Here is a 26,998-nt window from a genome sequence, read left to right as displayed (position 1 = left end):
CTAATCCCTACATCCTTCATATTCAAATGTAAAAACTAGCTCTTCCAGGCCTTCACAGGTATTTTGAAAATCTTCAGCACACTCTGGTTCTGTTGGCCAGTACTCTATCCATGTCTTCTCCCCTAGCACATACCGATACCTAAAAAAAAGGAAAGTGGAAAGCATATTCTTTAATATTTCTGTCTACTGCATATGTTAGGTAATGGGCATTAATGCTGCAATGGTGCCATGAGTCTGCAATCTTTTTATTGACAGTCGCTCCAGGATTTCGCGGACCTTTTTTGAGATTGTTGCGGCCTAAAATGCCTGTTGCGTGAGCTTTTCCAAAAAGTTGCGATGAAAGTTGCGGTGTTTTTTTTTAGGTTTTTGTTGCGATTACAGTCCGAGAGGAAGTGAAAGTTGCGATAAAAGTTGCGATTTTCCTGATGTTAAATATTAAGTTATTACTACAATTTTCCCGAGTAATTTGTTAAATATTAAGTTATTACTGAAAAAAACATTAATTAAAAGAACAAAAACACTGAGAAATGGTTCTATGATTAATTGATTCTTGATCCTTTCCACGCTTGCAATTGACTTGGATGCAACAGCCTGTGTCATAGTGATCTGCCTCGTCATCTGACGTCCTGCAGTTCTGCAGTTCTGCAATTATGTTTCGCGCTGGCAAAATGCTTATCAATGGAAGATTTGTGCTTATGTTCCACCACAATGTTGCATGCAGTGTAAAATAATTCCCAGCCGCTTTCATGTAGAATACCAGGATACTGCTTTTCGCGATCTTTCGCAGTTATTTTGGTCGGTAAGTGTGAAAAGTTGGACGCGCACATGCTGCATGAATGATTGAATCGCTTGAACGTAGTAAACACGGAAGTAAGGCGGAAGGTAGTTTGTCGACGTCAGTTCAAGACGACGCCACTGATTGGTCAAATTTGCGGGAAAGTTGCGGTGGTTGGTTAAAATTGCGACACCGCCCTGAATTCGCGGTGATTGGTTGATGTTGCGTTGAAGTTGCAAATAGCAACATCGCGAAATCCTGGAGGGTCTGAATTGAGTACATTTAAAATGATGAGCCACTCTCCACAGTGTTAACCTTCATTTGTTTAGGAATTATTTGAACGGAGTGCTCTTGTCTTATGCTTCAGTTATATCAGTGGCACAAAATTGAAATTGAAATTATAATATAGTAAATAAATATTTACGGGACAATATATGGTCTAACAAAAGCAGTTATTGTAACGGGTCTAGCTACTACTGGAAAAAAGCTAAACAGAATAGTTTCACTTAATAATATATATGTGGGGACCACCTTCCTCTTTTAGTTAACTCGTAGCTGCACATGTTATTGAACACATTGTTGAAAACACTTGGCACCTCGGCTGACGCTCAATACATTTCAACCAGGTTAACCATTCAAATTAATGTCTAAAACAAATAAAAACATGAAACATACTCATCGTCAATTTTCTCTGTATTATCCAATGTGCCCATGATGAGATAGCTCTTGCCAGGGCTCAGACCTATAGACTCTCTGCAATGGGAGTAACCAAGGAAGATGCGGTGTTTACCCAATGGAGATTTATCAGAAGATCCTGCGAATAAATTAGCAAAACAAAACAGCAAGTGAGCAATAAACACATTGCTTTCAAGGTTATTCTTTATTTTAGGAGCTGCCACATGGGGCAGTTCCTAGGGCATTTGTGGACCTCAAGGGCCCAACACGTCCATAAGAGTTCCACACGTCCACACGAGAGTTCCATAAACCCTCACTGCCAGCTAAACAGCAGCCTAGTGAGATATTCCGGCCAACTTGTTTGTTGACCAAACTAAATAGAACATCTACAAATCAGCTCTGTGTTTTCTGCTATAGTACAGAGAACATATAAAAAAATCTAAAAAAAACAACTTAAAATGGAGTGCTGGGCAAATTACACAATATTTGGTCAACATGCTCTAAGGACATTTGTGATTAAATCCGGAAATGGAATATTTGTTTATTCACAATCCAACTTTCCAATAAGCCAGGACCCGGATACTGAGTAGGCTCATGGAGGCCATCCCCCTTAAAAAGTGTGCATGGCTTTGGGTCAATAGCTTAATTGCCACAGTGTCAATTTGACTATGATAAGTGCTATGCTCAAAATCACATGTAAACGGAAAGTCCTGTGCCGCATTGGCAAATGACTTTGACTCACTCCAAATCGCTGTCGACAATTATCTCATTGCCCATGACTGACGTGCCCCTACGACATTTATTTTTGCATGTAATTTGGAAAGGCACAGGGAGCGTGTTTGTGATTGTGTTGTTTTTCTATGGCCATAGGGCAAGCGGCATCGAGCTCCACAATTCAAATATTGCATTTAAAAATGTTGTCTAGGTCACTTTTACCTAGCTTGTAGTACAAAGGAGATAAAGACTTACCTTCCTTGATGACCTTCTCTATCCGCATCTTGTAAAAATCGGTGGTTTGGTGATCATCATAGCCGTCCATCTTAACCTTGTACACTGAGAACAGAGGGGTAGCAAACTGTTAGTCTGATATTCTGATCGCCCCCCCCCCCCAAGCACATGTATATGTTTATATTATTCAAACATACATTAACATAAACTACCAAATTACCATAATCGATTTTTGCTTCAGCATCACAGGCCTTCTCATTTCGTTCAATATTGTCGATTTCACCCTTCTTCTGCATACTGCATTCCTCTGGAAAAACAAATTCAGTACAAAGATATTCAGCTTTATGTGAAATGACATGTGTGTGTCCATTAGGTAACCTGATATAGCTAGTTGTTTGAAAGGTTCTGCTGGATGGATGGCGAAGTTACTCACTAAATCAAGCCATGTACTTGTAATTGATCCTGTGAAGCAGCAGGTTATTGGGGGTAAATAAGAGCTTTTTTTTACCTTCAGCACATTTGCATAGATCCCCTCGACAGAGTTTAAGTAGTTTTCCATCTTCCCTAGCTGGATGATAGAATTTCACACAAGGTTTCTCTGCAAGGAAAAAAACAAAAGGCAGTTTTTGTTATTGGGAAAACATGTTTTAAGGGGTGAAGTTCGGTTTTAGTGGTATCGAGCTGTGAAGTTGCAGATTGATACAAATTGAATATCCCCCTCCCACTGCTCCTCTCCAATGTGTAGGAGGAGCTACGGAGGCCTGTTTTGGCCTGTGAGGTACCAGTGGGTACCTCCTATATTGTTTCTGATTTATAAATTGTAGTTAGTTATTTAGTCTGTAGAACTATAAGCCATCGATTTATGAAAAATAAATAAAAGGATCCGCTCTGGAGCCTTTTGTAATTTCTGTGCTACTGTAGAATAATAGCAGTGCCACATGGAGAACCCATGGATATAAAGGGCCCATTCACAGGTAACATTGTAATTGGATATACACTGATTAAAGATACTGCTGAATATTATATTCAATTTTTCATGTCCGTTCTGTTAGATGCCACTGAATTTAAACATGGCTCCGTTAACATCTATGAAAAAAGAATCTGGCATACAAATACATAACCTGTTTACACAAGAGAAATATGTTGATTCTACAACCGTTGTTTAAACAAGATTGTATCTTGATAAAAAATTCCATCTGTTGCTAAAGGCATGGCACACTCTTAACCGTCTCAGCTAGTTTTGACGTAGTGGAAGTTTTTTTAGGGATCCCAACTTGATTTGCACATGTTCATCAAGGTGCAGAATTTTCGGTGCTCACCATTATAGTACTCATAGACAGATACAGTTGCTGGTTGTAAGACACCAACTTTAATTGTCTGTCTGATATTGAAAGCCACTTCCTCTGGCTGTCTGTGAGACACCTGAAGAGGGCAAACAGAAAGGTTGTAACTAGGTAGTTATGTAGATGGGAGAAATCTGGGTGTTCTGTTGCAGAATGGGGAAAGTAAAGTGGCCTACCTTGTCCAGGTAAAGGATAAGGGAACCTTTCTCTGACAGCACTTTGTTCATTTCATACTTTCTGATTGCTCTGTCCTTGTTTTTTGACAACTACAGGCACACAAACAGTTTAATGAAAATTATTCACAGGTCTTGTCATTGTTTAACAAATACAAAACTGTACTCACTTGGTTGAGATGGTCTATATCAGCTGTGTAACCAGTAAGCAAACCAATATCCAAGATGGTCATGCCTGCATCTTTGTCCATATCCTTATACCTGCAAGAAGTGTTATAATATATATTAATTCCAGAATCCATGTCAAGAGACCTAACTAATATGGGCATTGGCCCTCTCCTAAAGAGCACACACTGCTCATTAAAAAGGAAAACACATTTAACTTGACATGAAATGCTGGGAGACCCATGGCTATGCTTATTAATTATGCAAGACCAAATATTGAGAGACCAGCCCTAGAGCATTTTATAATACATTTCTTGCCTTTCTTGACAACCGCACATGGTCATAAATGAAATAGTTTATTGATCAAAATTTTGGAGACATTTTTTCAAAGCCCCACTGGCAAGAAGCAGAACTAATATGTGAATAAGCTAATAGGCTTATTTGTTCATTACATTTAAACCCACCTCTAACTTCCCAACCCTTAATAGGATACAAGTTTATTAATGCCCAAAATATAACAAATCATTGTCGAAATGCAGCCTATATTTGATGATTTCCTGCTTATTTAAAGTTATTTTCATTGCTATCGCCTATTTATATCGGAACTCGGATACTGTTATTGTCTCTTTATTTTCATTGCTATTTTATTCCCCAAATTATATGTACAATTATAAAAATATATATATACATATATATACAGTATATCTCAACAAGTGCAAGGGCTATAATATGTAGCATAATAATTAGAACAGTGGAAGTATCAATGTGGATACTACTTGGTAAGAGTGAATAAAACTAGAATACAGCATAAGTGGAGGATTTGATTTCTGACTTAAAGAAATGTTATACTTAAGATTGAACCACCTAGTGCATGACCTCTTGGTAGCCCTATGATACTATAGGGCCATAGCACATCTGATTAATACCTGTTTCGGAAGTTGTAGAAAAAAACGCTATTCCATGTGTGAATTAGGGCATATTATTGGGCACAAACTGAGCCATTTGAAGTTTGAAATTCATGTGGTCATGCATCTGTCTCACCGGAGACTGTAAACGCGCTGTCAAAATATCAACTCGTCAGTTTCGAATGCGCTCATGGCTCTTAAAGGGGATGGGAGATGGCACTCTCATTGGTTTATTGCATGTTACGCCCAAACCACACCTACGGATCATTAGGCTACTTCAGGGCAACCCTTTTTAGATTTGCGTTGAGCGCAAGAGTCATTTATCCGCCGTTATAATAGCAACAGCGGCAGAGCCCCGCCCACAAAGCTACTTCCGTTTTGCGCTTCTCACTTGCGTTTCAGACCAAGAAAAATAGGGCCCTGGATGTGAGGGAATTACTGACAATACATTCAATTGTCGACCACATAAAAGTATACATCAGAATTTTCAGATGTTTTTGTACTTGAAATGTGAAAAGTAATAAAAAACACAGTTATATTTCACATGTGTTATATTTCATGTTGTCTACTTACAAGACCTCTATTTTAAGCAAATATGTGTTTAGGTCATCCACTTCTGCTCCTGGAAGACAAGAGCATGAACAGAACATTAAAATGCTAGAATGAAAAAAAGAAAAGAAGTACATGTATAATGTAACCCCCAACCCGGGATGCTGCAGTAGCTACTGGATCAGCTAGCGAGGGGGATACCAATGGAGCTGCAAAACACCATGAACCAGCAGAATTGGTAAAGGCAGAGGGGGCGCACCTGGGACATAAGGGGTTACCATTGAGTCCCCAGTTATTGAGGACCTACAAATGACACTTCTGTGAGAAGGCTGCCCACCTGATGACTCCAGTGGGGTGAATGTCGCTATCGTCCCTTTAAGGCGCTATATGTAACACATTTACAGCATCTTAAAAGGAACATGATATGTCATCAAGACGGACGCCACGTGAGCTGTTTTATAATCAGCCCACAAGAAATTATTGCATACTTATATGGCTGATTTGAAAACAGTTGCCAGTTCGGGATGCAAGAGATGAACTGTTCAAAATAACCTATGCCACATTCAGTTATTTTTTGTAACTATAAATATATATATATATTTCTGTGGCCCTGCCCTAATCTAAAAGCATTCCCTATGGCCTGAGACCGATGGTCTTGTCAGGTTCTGACTGATTTGGGTCCATTGTGTTTAATAAGAAGCTGGAAGCTTCAGAACGTTATTGATGCAGACTTCTCATTGCCAGTGTAATAAATCACCTCAGTGTTCCACCCACAGCACAACACGTACAATGAAATTATCAAACATGTTTGAAAATAATTGGAGGTCGTAGACTGGATTGGGGCGACAGCGATGCAATTGTCGGGAATTTTTGACCCTGTGACACGATATTAACAAATCAGAGTTTGCGACCTTGCGAGTTCCTCCCGATCGCTAAAACTAGTCTACACCACAATTCTGCTCTGAAATATTGAAGTGTATGCTCGGCCTTCGTTTCAAACTAGTCTAGGCTAGGAGTGGGTGCTGAGTGATCGACAACGTCAGATCGGTTTTGATCCTTCCTGATGTATGGAATAAACCAGGGCTAGCCTTAAAAGAAGAACCGGAGGTTGCTCAGCACCGACAAAGCTAGGTAACAAAACTGAATGCCAGACATTGACAAGTTTACCTTGGGAAAGTGTCACATTCAGTTCAAATTTAGCACAGTCATTTGCTTGATCTTTCGCAGCCGTTGCATAATACAGTGACACTACCTGTTGAACAGACAGACAGAAAAACAGGGTACAGGACACATTTTTTTAAACATCCAACAACTACATGTCAATGCTGAAACAGTAATTCCAATGATTTACTGTATAACCCTATCCCTTTAATCCATGTGGGATACATTAAACAAATATTCACACATTATACGTACCTCGTAATGGAAATATAATTATGCAAATAGTGAATGTGTCAACATGAATATAAAAATACGCACTGACACAGTAGCTTCTCCGGTACCCTCGGCAGTGACGTTCACTTGCTTGTTAAGGCCATTGTACTGTTGAAATTCAGACATACACACAGACACACACACACAATTGTCAAATGTCCTCACCGAGAAAAAGATTGCTTAATGCTACACATGCAACACTGTATAAATATACTAACATTTTATTGAATGATATTGTACGTTTACTCATCATTTTATATTGATATTTACTTTTATTGTTCTGGTGCTGTAACAACCAAATTTGTCATCATGGATGAATAAAGTATCCATCTCTAGTGTATGTCGGACCACAATGATAGACAGATGATAGAAAAGATGGAGGTAGCATCCCTAACATTATCCATCGAGTTAAGATCTTCTACAGACCTTCACCATTCTTTGCCACCAGCAATAAAAACAATTCATAATATGCCAATGTATACCTACCTTAGATGTTCTAGACTGATAGGCGGTTTCAGTGCTCATTCTGAAGGGGGACAACGACCCTGAGCGGCCTTCCACTTGAATCTCAATATCCATTGCATATTGTTGCTCTTTAACATTAACCCAATACTCTGAAAGTGCCTGATACACCATGATGGTTGACTAGACATTAAACAAAAGGGGAACAAATAAAGAAAGACACCCATAAAATGAAACACAAACAGATAGATATGTACAGAGGACCATGAAAGCACAGCTTGGTAGAAAACAAAAGGCATGAGAATAGTCATTTAGCAATTAAATGTAAGATTGAAATGAATGCATTTTACCTGAGTAGAATGAAAGCCTCCGTTCGAGGATCTCTGAACGTTAAGCCATCTGACAATTGGCGCAGCAGCCTCAAAGTCCTTTAAACGGGTAACATTTTTATTTTTTTTACATTTATATGAATATTTGTGTGTGTGTGTGTATTTGTGCATATATACATATATACGTAATGACATTATGAATTCAAAGCATTGACATTGTGAGCATTGATAACCGATTTTGTTTTGTATTGGTTGTGCAACACGAATAACAACTAAGTGTCCTTAAAAGGAGATGCTCACCTTGACTCTGACCAGAGCTAGAAGAGCATAGGCTGTGGCCTCTAGTGTGAAGACGTGACCCGACGCAACTGGCCAATGGTCAGAGTCTAAGAAACACAAGAGTAGACAGGACAAAAATAAATCGTACTGTTAGATTTACTGCATCATTTGTCCATCGTTAAATTTGTATTTGAAAAGGAGTTGTAAAAACCTTGGGATACTTTTCTGTAGAGGATCTCCTTGTTTAACTTATTTTCGTTGGCCAGTGCATAGGATACCATGGCAACAGCATATGGGTTCGTAAGTTGTGGTAGTCGCTTCTCCAGGAAATCCACAGCTTTGTTTACGCTCCCTGGGATATTCTGGACAAAAGGGTATGACAATTATTTAAGATGAAGTGGTTTGATGCATGATTTCAAAGAAAATAACTAAATAATCAACATGAATACAAGTTTAGCTTTTGTCTCACATAGAAAATCATTGTAAACATTTACGCACATGATGAAATGACTTGGTTGTCAAGCCAACACCCATGAAAGAGAGGGGGATTTGTATGTTGAGCTCCCCATGTTAAGAAACAATGTATCAAATCAGGTTTCATGAATGTGATCAATCATGAAACCTCCACCAATGACTTTATGAATAATATAATTTATTATTATTAATAAAATACTTTTATTATTCTTCACCTTGAATTTGTATATTTAATGAGGTAGCCAATGGCAAGGTTTTCAACTGTGTTGTTTTATCAATGAAATATATTAAGCCCCATTCACACGTGAAGTCTATCCCAGAAATGTTGTGGGACATTTCCTGCACAGGGGTCGCATGTGATGGGAAATTGCCTTCTCAAGACCAGTGGCGTCACTAGGCTGTTTTATTCGGATATGTTTAATTAGCCCCGAATCTAATTTTTGCTAAGAAAATAATATTTATTGATATATTTACTGGAAACTATGGAATGCATTAGTTCACTTCAGTCTAGAAGTGATGAAATGATTCTAGTTACTAATGGTAGTTAGTTATTTAGAAGGAAACATGGGGCATCTCAAAATAAAGTAGCCTAGTCCTTCTAGATCAGGGGTGTCCAAACTTTTTCACTGAGGGCCACATACAGAAAAATCTACGAAGGGCCGGGCCACTTGGCAAAAATAACACATTTTTAACTATATGAAACCACAATAACTTGATGCATTTATATCTTTGTTTATAGATGACGTATTTATTATTTTTAACCAGTTAAATCAGGGCTTTTCTGTCTGTCTCTGTAACACCCTGAAAAGAGAAGAAGTAAATAATTCTCTTTCAACAGTATTTACATAGGTACATTGTTTTCGAAAAGAAAGTATTAAAGGCAGAAAATATACAACTTCTTCACATTCAAAGAGTGAACTCAACAGTCTTATTGTTTTCTATACTTGTTAAGTAAAAGCAAATGTAACATGTAAGTATTACTATACAAACTCAAATTAAGTGCAAAGAAATAGAATAAATATTACATGTAGACATGTACCATTCATGTGTTTTTGTCTCATACTGTATTAACATATGAATGCTGTGTAATATATTTTTAACTCGCCTATAGTGGGAACACGTTACACTCAGTGGGAGCAGTGATGCTGCGCTTTGGACTGAAGGATGGCTGGCAGGTCCGGCTTAAGTTTGGTGGTTGAGATGCGAAGGACATCACAGATATGGCTGTCTGTCATTTTGCTTCTCAATCTGCTTTTGTTCAGGGTTAAAAGAGAAAATGTTTGCTCACATATATATCTTGAGCCGAACAGGCTCATCAATCTTTTTGCGTGGCGCGTCATCATAGGAAACTTGGCCTTTTCCAAGCTCCGCTAGAAGTCAGGTAGGGAGAGAAGCTGGTGCTGATTCTTCAGATGGTCATCACACTGCATTTCGATCAGTTCCATCTGCAGAGTCTCTTGCACGTTTTCTGCGGCCATCAGGAAGGGAGTCGAGAACAGCTTTATTTCTTTTTCAATGTTTGAAAAATCTTCGAAACGCCGACTGAACTCTGTCATGAGAGTTGCAATCACAGACACGTATTTATCCTTTTTAGCATAAATATTTGCCTATGGAAAAGCAGCATTGATTTCTGACAGCGTGGGGAAATGCGCAACATTGAAGTTACGTAGTTGTGTCTCAAAGAGACGGAGCTTGACACAGAATGATTTCATGTGCGCATACAGTTGTGGCACAAGTTGGTCTTTTCCTTATAGGCTCTTGTTCAGTGTGTTGAGATGGGCTGTAACATCGACTAAAAAAGCCAGGTCTGCCAACCAAAGAGGGTCATTCAGCTCAGGAAGAGGTCGGTCCTTCTCTTTCAAAAACTGGTCGATTTCCGACCTCAGTGAATAAAACTGCTTCAGCACGGCACCACGACTAAGCCAGCGCACTTCCTAATGGTAGAGTAGGTCCCCGTATTCAGCATCTACATCAGACAGGAAGCTTGGAATTCTCTGTGGTAGAGCCTTTCGTGCCCTAATAATGTTGATGGTTTTCACAACCGTGTTCATCACATCGCCAAGCTGGACTGTCTTGGCACAGAGGGCTTCCTGGTGGACGATACAGTGCATTTTAACAGCGGTGCCTCCACACTCTCGGACCTTTGCACACACCAAAGAGGCCATTCCTTTATGCTTGCCTGTCATAGCCGGAGCCCCATCAATTGTTACTCCACACATCTTGTCCCATTTAAGTCCGGCCTTCTCAATTGCATTTGACACAGCTTTAAACATGTCAGTTCCTTTTGTTGTGCCCTTTAAACTCCTCAGATCAAGCAGCTCCTCCGTAGTGCAAAAGTTGTCGTCAACTCCCCTCAAAAATATCAATAGCTGAGCGGTGTCGGTGGCATCTGTGCTCTCGTCACATGCAGTTGAATAAAAATCCAAAGCACAGGCTTTTTCCAACACTTGGTGTCTTACGTTTGCTGGTAGGTCTTCAATTCTCCGCACAACTGTGTTCCTCGACATGCTAACATTGTTAAATTCCTGCATTTTCTCAGGGCACATTATTTCAGCAACTTTTGTGAGACACTGCTTTACAAATTCACCATCGGAGAAAGGTTTCCCATGTTGTGCAATCAGTTTTGCTACCTCATAGCTAGCCATTGTGGCACTTTCTTGTGTTTTCTTGGCCCGGCTAAAAAACTGTTGTTGAGTTTGCAGGCTTGCTGCCATCTGTTTCACTTTAATTTGTCTCTCAGCACCAGTATAGGACATGTAGCTGCACTGATGCTTAGTTTCATAGTGTCTTCTTACATTGTAATCCTTCATCACGGCAACACTTTCCTTACAAATTATACAGACACACTTCCCCTTGACTTCTGTGAAGAAGTATTCATTTTCCCACCGTGGCTGAAATTTTCTGCACTCACTTTCGATCTTCCGTTTATTTGGTTCTGCCATCTTTTCTTAAGGGCGGGAAATTTTTTCTTTGATTGCTCTTGTAATGGGGAGTCACCTGACTTGTTCGAACAATAGCTTCACCTAGTGAGTTTACTAAGAAATGCAATAAAGTCAAGCAAAAAAAAAAAAAAAAAAAAAATTATTAAAGAAAAACATATTTTTAAAATGTGCTGCGGGCCAATCAAAAGTGGGCTGCGTAGTTTGGACACCCCTGTTTTAGATAGTCCTGGCAGGAAAATAAACAGTTTAAAAACATAAACAGACTGTTTCCCACCTCAAGTGAATAAACCTATCCTATCCCCAGTCAGATCCATATATATATATATATATATATATATATATATATATATATATATATATATATAAAGTCTGTCTGACTTGTATTCATTTTACTCTGAAATAACTTGAATGGGACTTTAGATGTTTGGGGAAAAGCAGCACAGTAGTCAGGTAGATCTTTTAAAGCTATAATAAACTGTGTATTTTGTTTATTTAGGTAAAGCCTTAGGAAAATATTTGCATGCACAGCAGTAGAGATGGGCGATATGGCCTAAAATCCATATTGCGATATACATTGCAGCCTCTTGCGATAACGATATATATCACGATATAAAATCGGAACAAATTCAGAACAGGTTACATAGACCCTAAGGAAAGCCAAACTGCTAAATGTATTTAAAACAAAAAGAGAAATATAGTATGTCATTTCGAGAACATTTATTGTGAAACACTGTAATCATACAACATAATGTTGCAGATAAATAAAATAAGTATTGGGTTTCTTTCCTTTAGTGCAAACCATTCTAAAAGGCACTACACTTAGTTTAAGTCCTTGGTTCTTAAATGCCACCCAAGATGCAGAGAACAGGAAAAACGGGTGTCTTTCTAGATAAGGAACAGACACTGTACTGACAATTAGGGATGGGCATGATTAATTGATGATCGATCATTGATTGTTACGATTTTTGTCGATTGCGTGACATTTTTTATCGATCAAAATGAGGTTGACCCAGCCGGAGAGGTGGTCTCGGAGACGTTGCTCAACATGGAGCAAAGAGGAGACGGAACGTCTTTTGGATATTTGGGTCCGATATCCAAAAGACATTCCGTCTCGTCTTTGCTCCATGTTGAGCCACCACCCGACGGTCCGACAAAAGCAAGTAAAAAGTATGGTGGAAAACATAACTTAAAAATGCCGATACATTTAACACATTCCGAGTCAGGATGAGGGAGAAGGAGTTGGACCAGTCCGCAGATCAATGTATATCACGCTGGATATCCATGATTGTTTACTTTCACCGGTGCTTCCCCCCCCGCCCCCCCCCCCCCTTTTTCTTTAACGCTTTACCCCGCCCCAGACCTTTTTGTCCAATGATTTAACGTTCTTTGCACACATGCAGTTTTGTTGACGACTTCTGGCACTGTTGCGAAAATTGCAATGTGAAAAGGAACCGCACCAAACCAAAAATTAAACATTGTATTTTGCGTCATCAACATGCATTATCGCGATAGAGCGATAGAATTAAAATCTCTACCGTAGGCCATTTTTTTATCGTTTATATCGTATATCGTTTATATCGCGCATTACTACACAGCAGCATACAAAAGCATTAAATTTGTTTTTCCTTTTCCCTCTGGGCTAAGCTCCAGATGTTTCAGAAACCTAGAAACGCCCCTGCTCAAGACCTAGTAACATTTATGGTTCACTGCTGGTAATGCGTGTATTGTGAATGAAAGCAGTAACATCACCTGGAGAGGCACGTAAAGGGTTTCTTTACGTCTGACATAAGACTTTTCACTTGAAGTGAGCAAACCAATCACAAGATTTTTTATCTGAGACAGTTTTCTAAATACGCCACTGCTCGGGTGATTTGATAACAAGCTTGATAGACGTAGAGAATAACTCACTATTTACAATAGATTTCATATTTTTCGTCTTTGATAATGTGAGATGCATATAAGTAGGAGGTTAAAACAAGGACAAACAGATATGGGGGTAATAAATGTAAAGAATGTGCTACTCACATTAACATTGTCAGCACAAATTGGCCTTGCCTCCTGGATGGCAATGAGTGAAAAAGCCGTCATGGAGGCATCAGAGTCCGAGCCACGCACATCCCCCTACGTGTACACAAGAGTGAGCTTGCAGCCAAAATCCTGATCATCAATGGCTTGATAACCAACGGCCAATGTGATAGTTATAAGTGTTTCATCCACAACTAAATTGTGTTGTAACTTCATGTACACACCATCATCTCTCCATGTATTACACGTCCAATCTCCATGAACCTGCCATCATTTTTCTGTGAGTTTAGAATCACCCAATTGATGGCACCGCAGATAATATTTATGTCGATATCTACCAGATAAAAGGCCATGCTAAACACCTTTGCAACATAAGATGTCAGCCTTTGGTAGGAGAAGGGATGTAAACAGAGGGAAGTTGAATGAGCATTCACTGAGCATAAAATAAATGGACTGGACATACAAGTACATAAAATAAAATATCATGTTTTCCAGTGTGTCAATGCCTTACCATGAGAGCGCAGTACTTGTTTGAAAAGTACTAAAACCTCCATCAGGCTTCCGATAGGCAAGCTCATTTCTGAACCCTGTTCAGTGACACATAAACCTTAATTACCAATGAGCAAGAATGTAAGGAAATGCATTTCAATAAACCCTCAGTGCACATTCAACAAAAGAAAGATGTGTATATAGCTGTACCTGTCTTAATATGTTCAAGGGCATTATCACGTTTCGAATATCCTACTGCATCCCACTGTTTGGTTTTGTCCAAATACGTTGTAGCAATAACAGGTAGAGTCATGCCCATCATGTTCTGCTCTCCGCAGCCTCCGGGCTGATGGATTAGATTGCCCAAAGAGGAGCCACTCAGGACCTTCTCCACAAGCACGTTCATCTGCGATCCTCCTACACATGAATATAAAGCCCCACACACAGAACAATTACAGACATTAAGGATGAGAACAGATTCCCATTAACAATAATTGAGGTTGCAGAGAAGTAGGTAGATCACAACATCGTGCTTATCCAATAGGATAGTGTAAACAATCTTAGTCAAATCTAATTACAATTATATATTTATTTGACAGATTATGAATGAATTGATTAATAATGCATCTTACCTGTAATAAATATTTGTGAAGCCTGAGGTGTGTTTGGAACCATATATTTAGTGTCAATTGGATTTGTAATAATCTCCAACTGTCCTGGAAGTTGAAAAAAGTTTTGGAAATGGTTCATCACCATGATTACTCATGATCACAAATATTTGGGAGTTCATTTATGTTTTGTACCATATGAATGTGGTAAGTAAACTTACTGCTGTTTTCAACTCTTATGTTTCTATTCACTGTGACCTTTTTCTTTATTCCATTAGGCTATCAAAAAAGTACACTTGATTTTATTGACACATTATTCAATGACATTGATCAAATTGTAGAAAGAAAAAATGTCTGGATGAATTGCAATCATCAAACTTGCTTGGAATGCAATAGGAGTATGTTTTTAAAATATATATTACTCACCACTACTAGCAGCTCCTTTCTTATGCCATCGTCAAATTGTGGACGCGCAACAGAAGCCTTCACCTCAATAGGAAACTTGCCATGCTTCATAGGGATTATGATGAAAGACACAGAGCGTGTACTCTGGGAAGCCACTCTGACTGTCTGGGTGTACTCCTTTCGTTTTGACGCTAAACTGCACACATCCGTTACCTCTTTCAGATATACCCGGACCTTTGGTTGAGAGTGAAAACATAACAATCAAAAGAGCATTATGAGTATAAAGGGATGTGGAAAGAAATGAAGATGCATTACTGAATTCCCTTTCACCCCCAAAGTTGTTTTGGAAACTTGGTTAACAAATAAGACAGATAATATTCAGACTCACTTGGATTTCGTCCTCCAAATAGTTATGAAGGATTGCTTTTATTTCAATTTGTTCTCCACGGACAGCTGAATAAGGTAGTCTAAGATCAATGAAGAATTTCTTCAGGACAACTATCTTCAATGTGTCATCTATACAGATACCTTTAAGAGGAACGGAGGAGACAGGAATGAGTAATGTGACCACAATGAAACCAGAGGAAAAATGTCAGCATGTATCAGATAAGAAGGTAATAAGGACAAAAGCTATTGAGACTACACGGAAATGAGATGTGTTGGATACGAGGCCCATGCACAGGCTAAAGAGAGGAATGGGCACCATGGGTCGGAGACAGGCTGATTCCAGTAAGATGCCAGGTGGTGATTGAGTCTTTCAACGCAGTCCTTTTCTCCAATGATGTTGTCTTACTGATTTATGGGAAAAACGTCTGTTTATATGTTGTCAAATTTGGATATTTAATCTTAAATGTTTCAATAATAAATTATAAATCACAAAGCACAAAAAATGAACAACTAAGATCAACGTCCTGGTTAAAGAGATCTATATGTAATTTATTTAGTTAGCTCACCATTTAGGATTGTCTTGAGGGCAAAGAGGGAGTTTGTAATCTACCCATAGCCAACTCTCAGGAAATTCTGTACGAGTACCAATTTGCCCACTTTCCTTGAAGATAATATCCGTCTCCTCGCCTAAAGGGTTGGATGAAAAAGGTAATATATAGTAATTTATATAATTTCTGCATTCCAAATCTTTTTTCTTTGCATATTCTTTAGAAATCTTCTTCCAAAGGGTTTTTCCTCAGTCTTCATCTTTTCTTTCCGCTATGATGTAGTTTGTCAAGGCAGTCTAGATAAGACCTCAGGGCCTTTTATTCTAGTGTCAATGATATCAAAGATTACCCAATGCCATCCAAGTCCATTCACCTCATCCCCAATACTTACTGCGAGCCGCGATGAGGGCTTCAGTTCTTCTTTCAGTTCGTAGTTTGGTTATCTCTTGGCAGCACTTGAGGAAGGCATCAGCACAGGCTTTCCCATCTGAGATGTACTCACTGCGCCGCTCACAGCTGTACGATAGCGGCGTTTCCGACATCCCATCCAAACAACACTGGCGCAGCAAGCTGTCTTTGTAATCACTCACTGAGAGGGAAACAGAGCAGATGTGAATGTTAAGGTGTTGAAAGGGAAAGTGATGTGAACTATTGAAAAGTATAAATTAGTAGGACAGTGACTTTTCACATCTGAATACATTTATATCAATTTACATCAATGCTGATCATGTTACTATAGGGAACTTGGTATTAATGAGAGAGAACTATGCTGTGTACCCTACATACACAACAACTTGTGTGGTGGCTGCGTTTTACTCACAGAGGGTAGTTCTAACATCAAGTGTGGGGGTTACGGTGGTACGCTTCATCCTGGTTAAAACTTCGCATTTCAATACTGGAACAGAACAATGTATTATATTAAACATAACGTAATAATGACATCAAAAGTAACAACAAAAACAATATATATAATAGCGTCATCATTTGATTTTTTTGCATGAAAAACCCCCCTCAACAATTAACTACTTCTACCAACGCCACTATTGAAAAGAATATAACACCAAGATTCTGTGTTTGGATAATCTTGCCTAACCTACTGCCTAATAATCAGTTTCTGTATTCATTGTAAATGACTCTGGATAAAAGCGTACATTAGAGCTGCTGTATTGTTCTGTTGTCTCATTGAATCCCTCTGCCCCACCCATTAAGCTTCTTTCACCTGCCTTTACCATCATGTGCTACGTGCTTGGGCGAAGTGCTAAAAACTATTTAAGGACACATTTGTGTCCGCAATTTTTAATCCAGAACGATATAATTTAGTTTATTAACGGTGTTAACGCAAACCAATTTTAACGGCGTTAATTTTTGTATCGCGCGATAAACGCTCTTTTGGCTTGGCAAACGTTGTCGTTTTTTCACCTGTTGTCTAGCAACAACTAGTCACGTTAGAAAAACTATAACACCATACCGGATCTAGCTACACCGGAAACAAAACAACAAGCACGCCGCACAAACTTGTTGGGGCAAGCAAGGATATGGAGCGGGTGAAAAACTCCTTTAAAGTGTGTGGGTGTTTGTGTGTCACTCTGTTCGAGCGTGCACGAGAGTTCAAGTCATTAGCTGTTACGTCTTTCTGACCAATCGCAGTTCAAGGCCCACCTGGGCTGTACCACTTCGGGAGGGGCCGCTCAGTTACTCCTCCCTAGACAAAATCGACTTGGTTGCGACGTTGACAGTTTGTGATTGTTGCGGCTGTTGAGTGAGTGAGAGGTTGCGGGCACACAGCTCAGGCTGCCGGACGGCGCTGCAAGGAACTTTTATAAACGCAATATTGTTAACCCGCAGTAATCAGCCCGACAGCCCCGAAACGTTAACGCCCCACCAGGAATTCTCCCGACTCTCCCTATTACTACTCCGCCACTGTGTATGTGTGTGTGTGTAGGCGTTATTCGATAGCCTGGAAATGTGTATAGGCCTACGTACGGTAGGAATATTCATAGTGGTTTAAATAATAAATGTTATATAGTATTTCCCATCTTTGCTGAGCAAGAGTTTTGTTTGAAGTTCAGTGATTGAAACAAATAAAAGCCTGGGCTATTGAAGATTTACGGTAGGCCTACCACTGTCATGCACCTACCCGATGTCAAGTGGACCGAGTTGAATTCACCGCCGGTCTCTCTTCTTATATCCATCTTACCAAATATATTTTATTACTGTCCTTCTCAATACTCTCTGATCTCACTAAAAGGCTAGCAGTATGAAATCAAGGGATATTTAGAATAGAAAATATGCTAATCGCTTGACAGCACTAATATAAATATCTGGTAACACTGATGCCGTACGAGTAAATTCCAAAAATAGTGGTTTAGTAACATTTATAATACCTAAACAAGCATTGTTTTCAACCATTTTATCCAACAGGTTGCATTAATACAGTGTAAGCAGGGATGTTTTAGATTCAGCCCCCCTTGGGGCTGGAACCAATGACAATCTTGCTGTGAGGCAGCAGTGCTATTCACTGTGGCATCTTTCAAATGGCCAAATAACGACAGGAAGAAACCTATGAAGGGAGAGAAAGTGACAATTACTGGAGTGTTTGGAGTACCTTCTCTGTCCGCAGTCCCGATAAGGTCGCTCTGAAACAACAGTCCTGCATCATAGAACACGTTCATGCTGTCCTTCCCTCCACCAGGTGTGCATCCTGTATCTTCCTTCTCCACTACATCCCACACCTGGAGGGGGTGCAGAAAAACAATAACTTCAGTCTGATATTTTATTCCATTGTATGACCATATACCTAAACGTCCTTCAGTTTAACTGTTTGGGTCGGTGTTTTGAATGATAAATATATAAGATATATACATGAGCCTTTAGTGATACATGTTTACTGCGATGTTAAAAAGTAAAAAGAAATTAAAGAAAACATGGAGAAATTGCCTTTCTCTGAGTGAGGCGGTGTTTGTTGTTGAGGGCGTAGACTCCTTTGTCCACTGCTACCAGGCCGACGGTGGCTCCTGGGTCGCCTGTGATGGTGTAGCGGAATGTTTGCCGAGGCTCTGAGGGAAGGGCTGAGGCTGGAACCAACTTCAACTACAACAGTTTTGAGGCAAAATAAAAGGGGTTTTATTTTATAATTGAAAAAGCTCTGAAGCCGATGCTTGAGATGAGATTTTGTTTTTACAGAATTAAACACGGCTATACTGGTGTCAGCTTCTCCTCACCGAGCCCATACAGGAGTCTATGACGTCCACCCAGACAGAGTCGGAGACCACCTCAACTCGATCACGGTAGTAAGCAATAATGCGGAATGATGGCAGCATTTCTTTGGTGACTGGTAACGTCATTGCTATTGTCGTCAACGCCACCTTGAAACGGCCATGTTTCACCAGCTGGCCCTTGCTCTGGATCTGAATACATAAACAGGCTCATACATCAGAGGGCCATCATTAAACCACATAAACCAACAAAGGCATAAGCATGGAAAGAGGCAACTACGTCTTCTGCTAGATACACGTTCAACTTTACTCACCAGATAAGTGATATCACGAGTTTTAGCTGGAGCATTGAGATTCAAGGTGATTTGGAGGTTATCTCCTAATCTCACTTCAGCTGAGCCCACACCTGCATTGGCAATAACAGAGAGAAGCTCTAACCGTTATAACTGTAACTATTGCAAAATAGTAGACGACACATGAAGAAAGGCACAAATATTAAAATGACGTTACGTTAAGTGACGTTACGCTTATGTAACAGTGATGTTACGTAAATTTGTTCTTTACCAATGTTTATGTAGCTTCCAATCCCGCTTTTGTAAGGATGTGCTCTCATAGTTGCTGATGCCTGTCTTTTGTCTAAAACTAGTTGATCAGCGGTTCTTGCCTGTCATAAATATAAACATAAAAATACATAAAACATTTTTTTATCCATTTATAACGTCTCTTTATAGAATCAAACAGTAACTTTCCAGTAAAACGGTGGTCTTTTACACCTAGAATATAATTGGTGAATATTTATCTGGTACTTCATCTTAACCACACACTGATGGACATAGGGCATGTTTAAGAAAAATAAATACACATTAAAACCGCTCATGTGACTTACAGTAATATCCAGATATTGAAGGGAACTTGATGGGTTGATATGGGCCCTGGCTAAACCATTTTTGGACGTTGTGACTTCAATGTCACCTGGGTCCACCCGTAGTGGTACGTCAGCGGCTGGAGAGCCGTCAGGGTACTCAACATGTACCTAGCAAGAGACAAACAAGACACACTCATCCCCCCAGGAAAAGGATTCACAGTCGTAGCTTAAGCCTGGTTCTCTGATTAGGTTGTAAGGCATCTTTAAATAGAAGAAAAACCCTTTAGCATGAAGTACATATATTACACAAATATAGAGCCTTTCAGATAACTGTTGTGGTGCCTATACATAAGTGTGGCCTATATACAAAGGTGTATGACCAAAATCGCTCTGTGCAGTTTTTGCCACTCTGCGATTTCACTCTGTGATATTACCTTTCGAAAAGTTTGTGACACGATCACTCTTCGCTAATTGTTAATCCCCCACTGACACAAACAGGTTGACAAAATGACCTTAGGTAAATACTCATACTTCTTTTTTTTCTGCTGATCCGTAATCCAGAATAGTGCATTTATTTGCCTGCTCTTCCATAACGCTTGTGCTGCGGTGCAATTTCATTTAAACTTTGCATAATGTTGCCCGGGCGCTTCAGTGCTGCTGCCCACTGCTCCGAGTGTGTCGGTGTGCCCCCATGTGTGTGGACCTCTGACAAGGTCACTCCTCTGTCTGTGTATGCGCAAGGATAACTTAACTTAATGAACCAACCTCTTTTTAGATTTATGATCAAAGCAGTGTGACTTTGCTGGAACTTAAGTGTGTCGTGATTCCAAAAAGAGCCCTCACAAAAGCGCTGACATACAGCCTCTCTATGACTTTCAACACTGCTCAAAACCTTGCCGTGTATCACATCATCAATACCACTCAGTATAATAAACACAGAATAAGACCATCGAATCTTCCGAAGTGTGTTGTCTTTTTTACTACGGGACGATACGTGGCGTGTAGAAAAGAGTGTCTTTGCAATGAAAAGAGTGTCTTTGTGAGTCTTTGACACTTACAGCAACACGTGAAGGCCTTTGGATATGATTTGATGTACTCTACAAGTAGTTACTGCGGTCTTTAGAAGTTTTTTTGTTTTAAGCAAGTGTGGCTTATGTACGAAGTGGTCTATGTTTGTGTAATTAAGGTAATCAAAGCCTGTGCACTATATGTCAAGTCTGTATGTGAAACAGGCTAATCGGTGCAAGAAAAAATTCAAAATTGTTTTTTCATCAGACCTACTGACCCATTGTATAGGGTACCGCAGAGGGTTGTCTCCGACCCTCTGTGGTACACCTGCAGCATTCAAATTAAATCTCTCATGAACCAAGCCCAGAAAGGGATTCTGATTGCACATGGTATATTTCTCTGGATCTGCATTTTCATGTCTTTGAATAAGGGGGAGTTTTCTGTGGGGATGTGTTTGTGTTATGGATGGATTTATATTGGGTGTATTCATATTAATGTATATTAATTAATAAACTTCTAGATCATCATAAGATAATGAGGTAAACTTGAGAAAGACATCTTAAATCCTAAAACACAACCCACAGTCAATATGGTTGTTATTACATTACAAAATAAAGTGCTTTACCAAAACTTCAAAGAACATTGTTGGTTTGAAATACTGTGGTGTATTCTTCAAATGGATTGTATAAGGAGATGCTACAATACTGATGCCTTGTTTCTCTGCTTCCACTAATTCACTACCTGGTTGGACAAAAAGTACACACAGACGCACACACACACACATACTCTTAAGAACAAATGATGACTCAATATTTTGATTTAAATTTAGATGCAAACATAATCCACTCACCAGTTTCCGTCAACACAGTAACAGCAACATATATGGAACTCTTCTCCTCCTTCTCAATGTCTTGATAGGTTTCTTGGATTTGTGTCCTAGTTAATGTGGCTTGTGCTTTACCCTTTACTACCTGACAAGATAAGACCATTTCTGAATCAATGTAGTTATTGAATATGTAGTTACCTATAAATCCTGATCAAGTTGTGACTTCAAGAGGGATATATGCTGACCATCACTCGCTGAATGGAGCCTGGGAAACTATGTTTTTCCTTTGTTTTATCAAACATTCCAAAGACCACATAAGCGCTCCCGTCCACCTCTTTCCCAAACAGATACCTGAAAGCACAGATATTTCATTTGAGTAACTTCATTATCCACAGATAATTATAAATATGTTTCTATATCCTACAATATCCCCTAAAACATTGACTTAAACTCACGTGGCTCTGATGTCTACGGTCAACTTCTCATCATCAACATAGAAGAATGGTTTATCAGGGGTAATTGTAACCTCAAAGCTAGGTAAAACTGAGAAAAAATGATCAGTGTTAAAAATATTCAATCAGATTAACCTGAAATATTTCAAAATGGTAAACGCCTTACCATATTCTTTGACCTCAAACTCAGCAGAGTAGTTGTTTTGTTTGGCGTTCTGGAATGTGGCTACCACTTTCCACACCCCGGTACTACAAATATAACAAAACACACCCACGCATCCCATTTAATCAGTACGATTATTTAATTCAAATTATTTTATTTATATAATCATGAGCAAAAAAAGCATTGGCCCACCTCACTATTTCAGGAAGAACGTAAAGTCCAGAGTGTATTCCTGAAGTCAGTGAGACAGGGTCCTCTGATAAAACAATATCATCAGGAGTCTGTTAAAACAACATGTACCACACACAGACTTTTAGGAAGGTTAAGTATCAAAAGATCTGAAACAAAACATATACATTTATGAGAGAAAATTAATATGCAAATATGATAAAGAAAACCTAAATGACTCTAGCGTCAGCATGTTTTTTTGGAATGCAGGTAATACCTTTATGAAATTAAAATGTTTCAGCCCTATAAACAACAATAGTATTAAAAATACACAATGAAACTGTACCACAATATTAATGTTGACGATGGAGTCCTCGTTATCTGCTAATCCAATAGGTTTCATACGAGGTGTTACACCAAACACTCTATAATGAACTGAAAGAGACACAAGCAGGAAGACAATGTTGGTACGTCATTTTCATCCTAATCCTAGGATGACCAGAGCCTCAACCAAATTCAAAACATAGAGTATGTTTGTGTGGGACTTGTGATCAATAATGAGGTATTTAAAAATGTTATGTCTTTCTATCTTAAAAAATAAACACTCAATTGTGCTCATGTCGTATTCCCCCCAGTGTGACCATGGAAAATAAAATGAAGAATCGCCTTGTACCAGCTTCAGCCATTCCTAGGTAGTTTCCCAGTCTTTCTTATATCTGCATTTCCTATTGTTTGTGGTAAACACCTTTAAATACACAAAATTTAAACATTACATTTTAAAAACAGTGTCTTCTGAATATTCGTTTTAAAAACACCTCTTTTCAATTATCCCATTTCAAAAACACGATTAAGAATTAAAATATTGCATTTCAAGTGTGGCATTTCAAAAACACAATTGAAAATAGTACGTTTTACTCAATCATTGAGAACGTTGTACTCAATGATTACTTATTCAGATTCAATGTTCAAGCTGCAGATATTCAAATCATACAAATGTGCCTTACAGAGCTTATTCGAGTCTATGTGGGTGGACTTGTGCTCGCGGCTCATCGGACTCAGTGGCCCGACATTAAGTTGCTATGGAGCAAATTGGTTCAATTGGAGCCAGTAGTAGTCCCACAAATCAGACTTTGGCATAATAATCTAAAATGTGATAGCAGAGTATGGCTCAAATCTCTGTACAGACGTTTTAATTTATTTCAAATCATTTTTGTTTCGCACAATCATGTTTCTCGAAACGGATCTGCAAGCCCATTTTTGACTGACAGTGAACAGCAATTGGGAAGGCAGCTGAAACTGTGTCCAGACTCTGAAACTGTGTCCAGTACAGACTCAAAGTGTCTGTTTCACAATGTAGACTGGCCACGGTAGAAATACACTTCATACACTCAAGCAAAGAAGTTTCGCGTCCGTAGAATATCTCCATAACAAAATTAACCATGCCTAATAACTGTTACTTTTTACTGTTACTGACAAATTCCGGCCCTCCCAAAGAGACAGGCAGAGTGATCTGGCCCTCCTTAGAAAAGACCATAGTTAAGGTAGTGCATTGTGCATCAAAGGGATTCCACGATGTGCGGGATGAAGAAGAAAGAGAAATATAAATAAAACTATGTCCACTGTAAAATTAAAAGAAGAAAAACATACAGAAACCGCTGCACAATCCCCTGAAAGTAGAAAGTGGTTGGAATGAACCCCCCACTATCTGTTTACGTTCAGGGCTTAATATCACGCAACAGATGACGGATTGACCATCATTGTTTTGCTACATATTTCAGAACTCAAACCAATTTTAGTTGTCTTTACTGTCACATATCACAAGTCCAAGTTCCAACAGTACTAATTTTAAAACTTCAACTTTAGACATTTTCATGCTGACTATTTTCAGTAATGAAATTTACCTCTACTGTTTGGGGTGTATAGAGGTTTGTCGGTCTGAATGAAGATGTAGCCTGACTGGAAGGAGACCAAGACCACTTTCTTCAGACTGGTTCCATCGGGAAACCTTGCTTCCAGGGACACATGCTGCTTCAAGTCAGGGTCATCTCTAAATTCCTCTGCCGGGATCTAACTCAACATGCAACAGGCACATTGTACAGGGACATATATTAAAAGGTATGGTTTTTAGGTACTTTAAAATCACAAAATAATTAATTATTTAGCACAATGATCACTGCATTCTGGAAGACCAAATGGTCATGCAAACAATTTATCAAACCAACCGAATAACTACAGAATATAATTAATATAACCAACAGAGTAACCACCATACCTTAATTTCAACAAAAGCCTGGAATTTATTATTTTCGGTTAGGGTCACAGTTTGGGAGTCCAGTTCAAGAGCTCCAGTTGGGAAGGTCCTCACAAATATTGGAACAATAATGTCTGCACCTGAGCAATCGTGACACTCCACAAAGATGTTCTCTGTTGCTCCAATACGCAACAAGTTAGGAGCAGACAAAACCTTCCTGGAATGGAAAAAAAGAGGAACATAGAAAAGAAAGCGCAAAGATTTTCACAATTTGTTAAAGGGGTGAAATCATGCTTTTTCGATTTTTCCCTTCGCTTTAGACTGTTATGTGACGTATGTTTTACGTCTGCTAAGCTAGCCAGGGGGAGTATTCCCGCCCACCGAGAATGCCCCTCAATAAGGCTGTTTACCAATGTTAAGGAAGCATGCTCAACGGCTGCCCTTTTAAGGACGCTACTTCATAGAACGCCGACAAGCACTGCTCCAATGTTGAGAACACTCGGAAATTCGCGCCCTTTATTTTTGAGTATTCCGAGATTTTTTGAAGGATGCGTCGATGGAGCCTCAACATGCTAAAATACCCACAATCCTTTGCGTTTCCACGCTGAGCGGGATATTTAAAAATTGTGAATAGAAAGCAATACACATTGCTTTACACAAGTGAAGTTATTTGAACGTTTTCAGAGGAAAATTGTGCCGTATTGCTTTTAATCATGTAAATGCAAAAAATGAACCTCTGCGATTGCATGGGTTGATTTGTTTTTGTGACGCAAAAAAAACACACAAGCTGCAATATCCGCACATAGCCACAAGGGGAGCAGGACCAAAAATATAAGCTGTAATAAATTCTCATGGCCAAAAGATGGCAGTACCATAACAAATTATGAAAACGGGAGGCGGGCTCTCAAAACCATAGCCAATCAGAGCACGTACTACGTCATATAGGCCACGCCTACTCCCTATCTAAACAGAGCAGGCCCCAGAAGAGTCTCTCCACGGGGGAGAGACTCTCCACCTAATACAAGGGGAATTAAATACAATTCCCCTTGTATTAGGGGAATAGGGTTACAAGCATGTAACCCTATTCTAGTAGTAACCCCAAATGCAATCATTAACGCTTAAAAAGCAGGTTATGGGATCTTTAACATACACTCTTATCTCAGGATTATGTTGATCATTAGGACGATGGAATTAATGCAGTTTGACTGATCAGACAAGAAAATTAAGCAGTGAGGTTAAATGGTTTGTTCACACCAAAAAAGATGGGGCGGCACACTTGCCCTTTGCCACTTAAAATACTGTTCGCCATTTTGAATGCAAAACTATATGACAATCAGCAATCATGCAGCCAGTTTTTAATTTCACTAGAAAGCACAATAAAAAAAAATCTAAATAAAACAGTACATCATTATATATGATGTATACTATTAACTGGTTATATCTTAATGTACATCTACATAAACCTTTTTTTCCTGTAGCCATGCTCACGATGCAGAGATCACATTTTCAAGGGATAAGATAATGCAAGGTCGAAAACGAAATCTCCTGATAAATATCTCTAATATATGATAAGCAAATAATTTCAGAATTGCAGATTTTGTTTAATTTATTTTCACTTCATGCTATTGCTCTGTTATGCTATGAAAGGTCAGGAGCAAAGCTATGCTATTCCTATGTTAATCAAAGCATACTCACAATGATTCTCCGTTAGCAACAGCAGACAAGAAGAGGACCAGACAGGCCACACTCAGAGGAAGTATTGCCAGATGCATCCTCACGCCTGAATGCAGGTCGGCTGAAAATGCGGTCTGTGGATCTCTCCATGAACCTGCTTTTTATTCAGTCCCACTTGATACGCCTCTCAATTCACCCCTTTGGCACCCTCTCTTGTTCTCTGAACCCTGTCCTCAACACACATAGTTTCCCGGCAAGCAGCTAAGCAACTATTGGTTCTGGCAACACAAATATCCCCCCTGGCTCAAAAGGCTGAAGTGTTGTGTCATTTATTAACTTAACTAACTTAAATTGAAATAAAAATATCTATTGTGAATTGAAAAGGATATCTTTGTTTTTAAATTTGTAAAATTCTATTGAGGTCTTTTATCAAAATGTAGGCCTATTTGTGTTGTTGGCAA

The 26,998-nt window shown here is 39.1% G+C and overlaps 1 protein-coding gene across 1 annotated transcript; it reads right to left on the bottom strand.

The window, feature by feature from the left end:
* LOC307070356 (complement C3-like) lies at window positions 1-26,635 on the bottom strand (the record flags this gene model as incomplete). Its single annotated transcript, XM_079728786.1, has 43 exons — window positions 1-139; window positions 1,451-1,589; window positions 2,420-2,503; window positions 2,619-2,705; window positions 2,907-2,996; window positions 3,718-3,820; window positions 3,918-4,007; window positions 4,085-4,175; window positions 5,558-5,606; window positions 6,701-6,785; window positions 7,013-7,075; window positions 7,454-7,612; window positions 7,780-7,857; window positions 8,059-8,144; window positions 8,249-8,399; window positions 13,479-13,574; window positions 13,703-13,862; window positions 13,990-14,065; window positions 14,178-14,384; window positions 14,600-14,683; window positions 14,797-14,854; window positions 15,002-15,214; window positions 15,369-15,508; window positions 15,684-15,772; window positions 15,934-16,054; window positions 16,307-16,504; window positions 16,736-16,810; window positions 18,521-18,647; window positions 18,853-19,005; window positions 19,137-19,322; window positions 19,445-19,536; window positions 19,695-19,794; window positions 20,017-20,163; window positions 21,629-21,740; window positions 21,850-21,974; window positions 22,075-22,180; window positions 22,285-22,372; window positions 22,448-22,530; window positions 22,637-22,725; window positions 22,959-23,047; window positions 24,514-24,679; window positions 24,885-25,080; window positions 26,559-26,635. The coding sequence occupies 43 exons, from the start codon at window positions 26,633-26,635 to the stop codon at window positions 1-3; spliced, it is 4,947 nt and encodes a 1,648-aa protein (XP_079584912.1).
* Between the last annotated feature and the right edge of the window lie 363 nt (window positions 26,636-26,998).

The sequence above is a fragment of the Pollachius pollachius genome (assembly GCF_949987615.1).
Source record: "Pollachius pollachius genome assembly, chromosome: 2".
Classification (NCBI taxonomy): Eukaryota; Metazoa; Chordata; class Actinopteri; order Gadiformes; family Gadidae; genus Pollachius; species Pollachius pollachius.
The sequence above is the reverse complement of the archived record's forward strand: the minus strand, read 5'-3'. Positions and strand labels throughout refer to the sequence as shown.